This window comes from Lacerta agilis, chromosome 6 (genome assembly GCF_009819535.1).
Source record: "Lacerta agilis isolate rLacAgi1 chromosome 6, rLacAgi1.pri, whole genome shotgun sequence".
In the NCBI taxonomy this organism is placed as follows: Eukaryota; Metazoa; Chordata; class Lepidosauria; order Squamata; family Lacertidae; genus Lacerta; species Lacerta agilis.
Window position 1 is genome coordinate 60505836 of NC_046317.1, and position 10502 is coordinate 60516337.

Consider the following 10502-nt stretch of genomic DNA (forward strand, 5'->3'; position numbering starts at 1 on the left):
AGACAGCTAACTCTTGCCGATTTAGATGAACTAGTAAGAATTAACACATAAGCTGACAAAGACCAGATATGACAAAAGCCATTGCTTTAAAGATAGGAATAGACAATATGTAACCCTCAATACAATTTGGTGCAATCAAAAACAAAGAAATATAATAATCTTGGGACATGGTGGGGGTTTTTATAGTAGTAATTCAACATTCAGAAGTACATAACATTTGCAAGTCTTACTGTTGAGAGTAACAAACTCAAGAGGGGTAGCCATATCTATCTTGCTGTAGCAAGAACAGTGAAGGTGTTGAACTGTCACAAAAATTCTGCTGAATGCATCCGATGAGGTGCATAAACACATATGGCATGGTAAACATTTTAGTCTTTAAGGTGCCACAATGCACCTTTCTTTCCTACTATGCAGACTTGGACAGGACTCTCAGGTGAGCAGAGGACATATATAAAAATGTCATCACAGACATGCAAAGTTCTGGCAATAATAGTGACTTAAGGTTTGTTTTTCTCATCCTGATTTCTCCATCCCAAGAGATCAGAAACATTAGGAAAAATGGGATAAATTATCCATCAAATATAAAAGAGACTTGGAAAAGATATTTAGAACAAGCATTTCCAACATTAAAAATTATTCATGGTAAGACATCTTTTTATCTTTCACACAAGAGATACGGTTGATACCTGCATCTGAAGGTCGAATGGAGTCCGTTTCACATGTGAAAAAGGTCTGATGATCCTGAGCAGATAAGTTCATGTCATAATATGTAAGTGGCTCCTTTCCAGTCACCCATGTATATCTTTAAAAAAAGAAAGAAAAAGAAAAGAGGCTTCATTAACAGCCCAATTCTTTGCCTATCTACTCAAAAGAAAGCCAGTGGAATACGCTCCCATTTAAGTATCTACATGCCACCCTAAAGGACACATTTACATGAGAAATAGAGAAGTATCTTTCACAGAGCAGCTTGATATTTATTATATGCACAAGCAAGACCAAATAAGGCAGGAATCAGTAGGAGGCTACAGTTAATATTTTCTCCAATGAGCGATTATCAGCTTTGCATTGAACATTCACTACAAGTTTCAAACTTGGCTGGAACCTTTTTAGTGGCGATACACATTGAAACTCTTCAAACTTAAGAACTGGAAAGTCCATTGTATCTATTATAAGAAAATATTCAAGTGATTTATATACCACTTTTTGTATATAATGTGGTGCATAAGATTACATGAAAAGATAATAAAAAACCACATTATACCCCTTTGAAATTGAGCAGTAGCAATGATTTATGATTGTATGATCACTGGAATTAATAAAAAGCCAGCTGGGTTGTTGTTGTTGTTTTTTAAATAAGATTTATCTTAAAGCTTTCCAAAGTTGGGGCCACATGCACTTCCTGGGGGAGGGAATTCCACAGAGGGAGGAGGGAACCATCAAAAAGGCCCTGCTGGTGAAGAAATGCAACCCAGAAGAAATGCCCCCGAGCAGGAGTAGCCAGCATGCTGCCCTCCAGATGGTGGTGTTGGACACCAATTCTCATCAGTGGTCAACAATCAGGGATGATGGCAGCTGGAGTCCAACATCTAGCTACCACTGCCCTGAGACAATAACTGCCTTCAAAAAAGTAAATAAATGAATCATCTATTCAAATAGATTCATCTTTGTCTTTATATATGGAATTTACAGGAAAGAGTAAGATTACAACGTTCTGACAAACCAGAAGCTCTAGTTCTATTTTAATTTATTTTACAAAAAAAAACTATATACTAATATAACAAAGATAAAATACCTGCTATATTCTGCTCCTCTAAAGAGATTGAGGGGATTTCTCCATACTTTGCACTCTGTAAAAAGAAACAGTTCAATCTCAAAATTAAGCCAGAACTGTAGATTTTTAACCTATATGCCTTGTGTGTTGAGGCCTAGTTCACTTGGTTCAATAAATATGAAATCATTACTTCTGAACTGGCCCAAATATAAAAAAACGTTTTCTCCACAGAATTAGAAATAATCAATGGGCTCACATTCTTCCTCCTCTCCCTTTTCTGTTTTGCAGTAGCCTTAATTTACAATGACATGCAAATCTGAAATGATAGCTAGCACTTGCTTTCATAACTAGATTCATAAACAATCATTTGAAGCAGGCATGGCAAGCCCTAACCATAGTATTAAAATGTGGATGGCATGACAAATTATTAATGGTGTTAAACAGAAAATTTAACAAGGGAAAGGCCCAAGTAAGAGGAGAGGAAACCGAGGAAACCCTGGTTTGTTTCTGATAGCCCAAATTACAGTTTGGATGAATGTCTAAATTGAGATACCACTTCAAGAAAACAAAGTTTTTCTATCACACGTAGGTGCAAAGCAAGCAATTTTCCAAAAAACAAAACCCACTTGTCACACAGATCTATATAGCAAAATATATAAAGGCAAAATATCTATTACAATAAAACTAAAAATCATATTGATTTGGAAATTGCACGGGGTTGTGGAAAATAAAATACTAAACTCAACAACTCACCTGCCCCCACCAAAAAAGGCTTTGCCCAATCTGATTTACTTTGTTATTTCTCTTGTTTTTCCTAAGCAAGACAAAGGCATTACCTGATGCAAAGCTAAGCCCATTTACAAAAATAAACATAAATTGTATTTACAGGCTTTGGCTAAGGCCAACTATCATGAAGTACATTTGCACAAAGCCAGATGTTAGAAGCAATCACCTGACAAACTCTGCCTGCTTGTCTCATTTTCTCCACTAGTGGCAGAGAAAGTTGCCTGTGGAGAATTAGTATTCTCTGCTCCTCCAATAAGTGGTCGTAAATGGCTCACGGATACCTGCTCAATGAAAGATGTGCCATATTTTCTGAAATACCACCATTCAAATATCTGCAATGAGAAACAGAAAAACACACAATAAACTATTGGGTCAAGAATCTCAAGTCACGTCACTCGCTCACAAAACAATAGGCGGCCCACAATTATATTTATGGTTCCTTTCAGCAAAGGTTGACAGTTTGCCCACAGATAATATGATAGAAAAGAATTCTTTCTAAACAAAGCCCTTTTAGGGCACTGCCACCAGCAAAGTAGTAAGCAGTGCTCCCAAATTTCAGCCATTTCCTGTTTCTCTGTTAACAAAAGTGTAATGGAGATATAAGACAGCCCAAGAAATCCATTGGTTCTTACCACAGGGCTGCTCCCCCCCAGCTTCCAATGGAAAATATTGGCTTAAAAATAGTATCAAATGTTTTTCAAATTAAAACTAATTCAGGGAAGCAGACTTAACCGTCTTTCTTCTAATGCTATGCACTTGATTTTGGTCATTTTACTACCCTGTGATAGCACACCCCTCCTACAACCACTTGTGTACATTTATTTGTGGAACTGCATGAGGGTTAGGAATAGATAGACAGACAGGTTTCCTCTTAACTTTTGAGCACAGTGCTGTACAGGGGACTCAGAACTGGCATGTCCTATGTCAGAGATCGGGCCCCAACAAGTAGGATCCAGACAAAAACTAAATGCTACTCTGGGCAATTCTGGTAAAACATGGTGTGCCATAAATCATATGCTGGTGGACTCAAGATGAACAAGAACTGCCTGAAGGGAAATGATAATTGAAAGATACTCGGAGTCGAGTGTGAATTTCATGCTCTTTATTCAGCTCATAGTAGTGAGGAATGTAGTTCCCCCAAAACGTTTGCTTTATATACACTATTTACACAATGGGCCCCACGTGATTGGCTAATTCAGGGATACTCCTGTATGCCAATCAGAGTGCAGATTCACTTCCACCTGGAGCTGGATTGGGTGGCTCCTGAGGACCAATCAGACTGCTGCAATCTCAATCCTATTGTTCTGGGACCAATCAGACTGCTGCAATCTCAATCCTATTGTTCTGGGACCAGTCAGACTGCTGCAATCTCAATCCTATTGTTCTAGGACCAATCAGCCTGCTGCAGTTTGGATCCTATTCAACTCAGTACATAACAATAATATTTTCATCATCTTTTTGGTTTGTACACTGCTCCTAATATGCATATTTTATATTCAATGGAATAGCATTATAGTGCAACTGTGGCTATGCATAAGGCCCCCTCATACAGCCATGAGGCAATGCAGGTAGAGTCCCGCAAATGACTTTGCAGCCTAAGCAATGTGCTTCAAAATACTGCTGGAGAAGGCTTGACACTATTGTCACAGCTGCCCCTTACAATGCTATAAGCCATTTCATTTTTTACTTGGAAGGTTTGTGATTACCAGCAAGGAATCATGTCAAAATGAATAAAAATGTTGGTTTCTTTTTCTGTATAGGAGCGCCACCTAGAGTTCAGCTGGCATATCAAAGGTAACTTTCATCTTCAGACCAGCAGTTTACACGTCTAATTTTAAAAATTAATCTGTAACATTGTAAACACAGATGCATCACATTTCACAATAACTATTCCTCATCTTCCAAAAATACCAAAAAGGTACTGTGGATGCAGACATGACCTATTCTTAGTTGCTGTAGACATTTTCCTGGAATATGGTTTAATAACAGTCTTAAAAAGCAGGCCAAAATTTAGGGTCTAGTATGCATTAATCTCTTACTTCTTTGTCCAAAGCAGCAGAAGGGACTAAATAGTCATCTTAGCAATTAAAAAAAACTTTTAATCTTCTAAACATCTAAAATCTGAAGATTTCTATACAATACTTGTGTGCAGCATTTTAAATGCTAGCCTATGTAGTAGTGTAATCTCACTTTTACTCTACAGTCCAACTGCATCCTAACTTGTGTGCAATTTCAACCTTGTGTAGTTGAAAGCTGGCCAGTTGAAATCCGACAAATTAATTGCATGCAAAGCAGAGCCTAAAAGCTCCTTTTGCACTTGGTTTTCCTGGTGTGGAAAGCACTTTTAAGCTCTCAGACTTGCTTACCAGGTTTTGGGAGGCTCTCAATAGATATTGCAGGAACTTGGATGGCCACATGAAATCTCATGAGAGCCTCCCAGAGCCTGGTAAGCAAGATGGAGGTCTCTGCCTTGCTCGGAAGGTCAGGAAGGCCCTGTGAGGGTTGTTAGAAGGGGGTGGTTCAAGTATATGCATTTTTGCATGTATGTGCCATCCCTGGAATGCAATCCCTGCACAAGACACAATCATACTATATTTCTGGTTCTGTACAATAAACAAAAATTCCAGCATGAGTAAATAGAGAAAATTACTTACAAATATCAGACCGGATATCAGAGAAGATGTCCCAGTAAGTGCAACATAGAATTTTGGAGTCAATGTGCTCAAGAAAATAGTCACTGTCAAAGAAAAAGGGAAGCTTTGTCAATCAATACATTTGCCTCTCAGTGTCTGAGATGACATTACTTAAGCAACACCTACACACACACACACACCTCTACACACACAGTGTCCATTCCTCCTTTGGTTGTGGGTACTTTTTGGAAAGTCTGAATCTGGAAATAATGTAGCCCAGGCAAGCTATGCTTTGAATGTTAGGAGAATCATTATGTTAAAGTAGACTTTTTAGCTAAAAGTGCTGGACAGGACTCAAACACAACAGCACTCTTCCCACCTGTGATTCCCAGAAACTGCTATTCAAAGACATACAGTGGAACCTCTACTGGCCGAAGTGAATCAGCTCTTTACTGACCCTTGCCCCACCCCCACCTTGTAGCCAGGTAAGCCCACCCACCTTCAGTGTACTTAAGGGGGGGGAATGTTATTTTTTTCATCAACAATAGTTTTATTTATTTTATAGTAAAGTGCATTGATTATTACTTTACCGTAAAGTACATTGATTATTGGGACCCAGGTGGCGCTGTGGGTTAAACCACAGAGTCTAGGGCTTGCCGATCAGAAGGTCGGCGGTTCGAATCCCTGCGACGGAGTGAGCTCCTGTTGTTTGGTCCCAGCTCCTGCCCACCTAGCAGTTCGAAAGCACGTCAAAGTGCAAGTAGATAAATAGGCGGGAAGGTAAACAGCGTTTCCGTGCGCTGCTCTGGTTCGCCAGAAAGCGGCTTTGTCATGCTGGCCACATGACCCGGAAGCTGTCTGCGGACAAACACCGGCTCCCTTGGCCTATAGAGCGAGATGAGCGCCGCAACCCCAGAGTCGGACACGACTGGACCTAATGGTCAGGGGTCGCTTTACCTTTACCTTTACATTGATTATTGCCTTCATTTTATGGATCTATGCTCTGGTTAGACCGTAAAATCTGTGTTAAATTGCTGTTTTAGGGGGTGTTTTTCATCGTCTAGAATGGATCAATTCATTTTTCCACTACTTTCTATGGAAAAGTGGGCCTCTACTTATGTATGTTTCTAGTTATGACCGGACCTTCGGAACGGATTATGGTTGTATGTAGAGTTTCCACTGTACTGTTTCCAACAGTAGAGCTAGAACCTAGCTACTGTGGCTAGTCCATTGAAAGCCATCCAACATGGTAGGCATCACCACTGTTCATGGTAGAGAATACCATAATTTCACTACGTGTGAAGTACTTTTTGTTTGTTTGTTTGTTCAGTGTTTAGTTTCATAAGAAGTCCACGAGTTTGAGTTCAAACAGCTAACCCTAAATGTTTTAACTGATATTTTGGCTCTTAACCTAGATACAGTCAAACACAAGGATCCATAACAGCAAACCACAGTTTGAACACAAGTTTAATAGTTTTAACTTAAATCTGTAAAGAGAAAAATATGGGGAATTATGGATATTTGCTCAATTTTAAATACTTTTGAAAACACATATTGGTATGTTGTACCTTGCTTTGTAACCATATGGTGAAGAGCAGTATAGATATATTTAAATAAGGACCTAGATTACTACAATGCATTATACTGTACGTGGGGCAGCCTCTGAAAACAGGAAACTTCAACTGGTGCAGAAGTCAGCAGTCAGGTTGTTCACCGGAGCAAGAAAGTTTGAACATATAATGCCAATCCTGGCCTGACTGTAATGGCTGCCAATCAATTCCTGTGCAAAATTCAAAGTGCTGGTTTTTACCCATAAAGCCTCAAACAGCTCAGGACTGCAATACCTCAAGGACTGCCTCTTCCCATATGAACAGACTCAGAACCTGTGATCATCATCTGAGCCACTTCTTTGTGTGCCCACACCATAAGAGGTCCAGAAGATGGCAACACAAGAATGGGCCTTTTTTGCAGTGGCTCCCCGTTTGTGGAATGCTCTCCATAGGGAGGCTTGCCTGGCACCTTCATTACATATATTTAGGCACCAAGTGAAAAAGTCCCTCTTCCCCTAAGCCTTTGGCTAATTAAGCCATCTACAGCCTTTAAAACTGTGAGGGAGGGTAACTGTTTTTGTTTGTTACTATGTTATGCATTTTTGTGTTCTTACATTGTAAACTGCCCTGAGATCCCAGGATGAAAGGCGCTGTAGAAATTTAATAAATAACAATAGACACTAGTTTTTTTTATTAGAATGGGCACAAACATTTCTTTTAGCATGGAGCATAGAATGTGCTGCTTGTAACAAGGGTTCAACGTATTCAAAATAATTAAGCCATAATCTTCCAAGAAGTGTCAACACTTAAGGGTTCCTTGTAATTGTGAGAAATTTGAATACAGATCACTGCAAACATCTATTTACATGTAGGAACAACATATCTGAAGCAGCTCAAAGGTAAACTAACACTGCTGCATGTTAACAGAAAGTAAATCTCATTGTACTCCATAAGATTTACTTTTGAATACCGGTATGTGTGTTTAGGACTGATTCATAAAATCCAGACAGTTACCACCTGAGGCATTTTATTAACCAACCTACAACACTCAATCTTGTTTGTGGGTTAGGCCTACTGATTGTTATTTAGCAAGAGATTAGTAGATAAAAAGTCTAAAGAAAATGAATATGGTGTGTTGACAACGAGAAATTGACAGCTCTTATATTAGTGTCAGTCTCACAATTTAACCAGTATAGCTAGTTTTGTCTGAACAAGTCTACCTTCCTGGGCTTTTGAAACCACAGCATGCAAGAGACAAAGTCTTAAACACACAAAATAAGACCCAAGTTAAAAGCAGGGCAAGTACATTAAGCCCTGAGGGTGATCCTGAGGTAAAAGTCAAGGTTACTCCATTACTTACTTGATGTAGTGCTTCATGTGTAGAGTATGGCAAAACTCAGTAGGACCACCGGGCAAATATATAAGCAGACTCTCCTTCAATCCCTAGCAACTTTAACCCATGAACACATTGTTCTAAAGTTATGCATGTATTATCATGTTTTAGGATGTTTTATTAAAATACCCGATACTAAGGATGTAACCATATGACGTAAGTCCCATTGAATATAATGGCACTTACTTTTAAATAAACATGGAGAGGATTGAGCTGTAAGTCATGCTGTATGCTGGCCTGCAGACTTAAGAGTGTGCTTTTAACTCCCCAACCATTAACTTTAAACCAACAAAATATTATGAGACTTAGCATCTATGTAAGGCCCACAATTTAAAAAGCAACAAAAGGGGAGCATGGAGCTCACTGCTGTAATAAAAAAATAGTGACTGTGTGTAAATTGCAGCTTTCAAACAACAGGTCTAGTTTCTTTCTGTTTTGATGACACAGAGGATCTGACAGCTGGTAGTATAGATGCTGTCATCATTCAGGGTTTGCAGACAGCAACAGATGATAGAAAGCTTTTTCAAAAAATAAATAAAAATAAAAAGCTGACAAAGGAAAGACATCACAGATTATAGACTGCCTTGCAATCTTTAAAATAAACAGGCACGAAGAAAAAGCGGAGAACCAGATTTAAAACCAACTTGGCTAACAAATAACCTGACAAAAAATAATGAGCCCCCCCCCCCCCCAAGGACAGAAGCACTTAAATAAACACCAAAACACAAAGGAGAACAGAGCCCAGGAGACCTGCAAGAAGCAATCATTTCTGATAATAGGACCCTTCTTAAGAACCCTGTACTGTATTTGTATGCAACCAACCCCAAGGTAAACACACCCCAGATTTTAGTGTGAGGCAAAGTCATAGCTCTAGAGAAGCCGGTTTTCACCCGCAAGGCTCAGCCCAGAAATGAATGGCGTAAAGCCAGTTTCACAGAGCACGTGCAGAGTTCTTTCCACAAACGGCAACTCAAGCACCTGAGATTAGGGCTGGAGAGTTATGGGGCAGCGAGTGTAACGCCCAAACAGCCCCCTAAACGCCCCAAAGCCCATCACCCCTCACGTCCATAGCAGCGGAGGGAAAGGAGGCGGGCAAGCCCGCGCCGCTCCCCGGCGGCGGAGTCCCCTCAGCGCCCACAGAGCTTCTCTCCCCTCCCGCTTCCTCCGAGCAGCCCCTCACCTGCCGCCAAGTTATCCCGCAGCCGGAGCGGGCCCCGCAGGAAATAGAGGAGACCGAGCGCAGCCAGCAGGGCCAGCGTCCGCGCCCAGGGTCCCCCCGCCAGCCTCAGCCTCTCCCATCGCCGAGGGCAGTGGCTGGGCAGCTGAGAGGAGGAGGAGGAGGAGGAGGAGGAGGAGGAGGAGGAGGAGGAAGGCGCCGCATCCCCATCCACGGGAGAAGGACCACTCTCCGCCATGACTCCCGCCCTTCGCTCGCTCGCTTAGGCCTCGCTGGCTGGAGGAACAGAGGGATGGAGGGAGGGACCAGCCGGGCGCGTCGCCGCCGCCGCCGCCGCCTGACTCTGGGAGATGCGGGAGCGCGCCCGCTGCTTCGTCGCTTGTTCCCCGCGCACGTGTCTGTTAGTTAGCCGTCTTAGAGGGGACCCCTCGGGGATACAGCCCCGCCGCCCTCCTGCTTTAAAAGGGGCGCTTTTGTTCTTTCCCTTTTTTTAGGGCTGCCGTCCCGTGCAGTTTTTTTTCGTTAAAAGGGACGTGGCTCCGATTTGGTCCCCCCCTCCTCCGTGGGAATTGTTTTTTTTTATTTTTTTATTGCTTTTTCTCTTGGGATTGTAAAGTGTGGGATTATTAAGGGTTGTTTTTCTTTAAATAAACGGGATGTACATTTTTAATAACTAAGAGCGCTCCACTGAATGCATGATACATATGAGATGCACAGCGCGCAGATACAAGAAAGTACAGTAGCCTGATAGTCCCTGTTTTACTACTGTATTAGGAATTTGGGCGCATGGCGTTCTCCCACTTTCCTTTCTTTGCAGGATGATGGGTGGGTTTTTTGGGGGGGCAGACACAGAATTTTTAGCACGCTTTGCGAAAGCCACATCCTGTCAAGTGAACAGAACTGGGCTGCTGAAAGTATTGTGGTGCCCTGTGTTTTAATATAAGTAATCTGAGCTCTGGACAGGGTTACGCCCTGGGGCATTAAATGGGCGTGGCCGGACGACTCCTTCCACGTTACAGTAGCTCTGCCCTTATCCATCATGGCGAGCGTAAACGTCACCCAGCTCTACACTGCGAGTAGCGGCCGCCTAGTTGCATTGCTTTGCCTTAAAAGAGCAGGCTTGCCCGTACCTAAGATGGCGCCTGTCCGCTTCAATAAGATCCCCTGAAAAGCAAAGAAGCGCATCGCTCAC

The 10502-nt window shown here is 41.6% G+C and overlaps 1 protein-coding gene across 1 annotated transcript in view; it reads right to left on the minus strand.

Annotated features, from left to right (window-relative positions):
- Positions 1-9563, minus strand: part of ST7L (suppression of tumorigenicity 7 like) — a 41488-nt gene extending 31925 nt beyond the window's left edge. The window contains 7 exon segments of the mRNA XM_033152957.1: positions 687-802; positions 1793-1847; positions 2724-2889; positions 5212-5294; positions 9314-9452; positions 9455-9493; positions 9495-9563. Of these exon segments, the coding sequence (XP_033008848.1) occupies positions 687-802; positions 1793-1847; positions 2724-2889; positions 5212-5294; positions 9314-9452; positions 9455-9493; positions 9495-9548 (652 nt within the window). The 5' untranslated portion in view covers positions 9549-9563.
- Between the last annotated feature and the right edge of the window lie 939 nt (positions 9564-10502).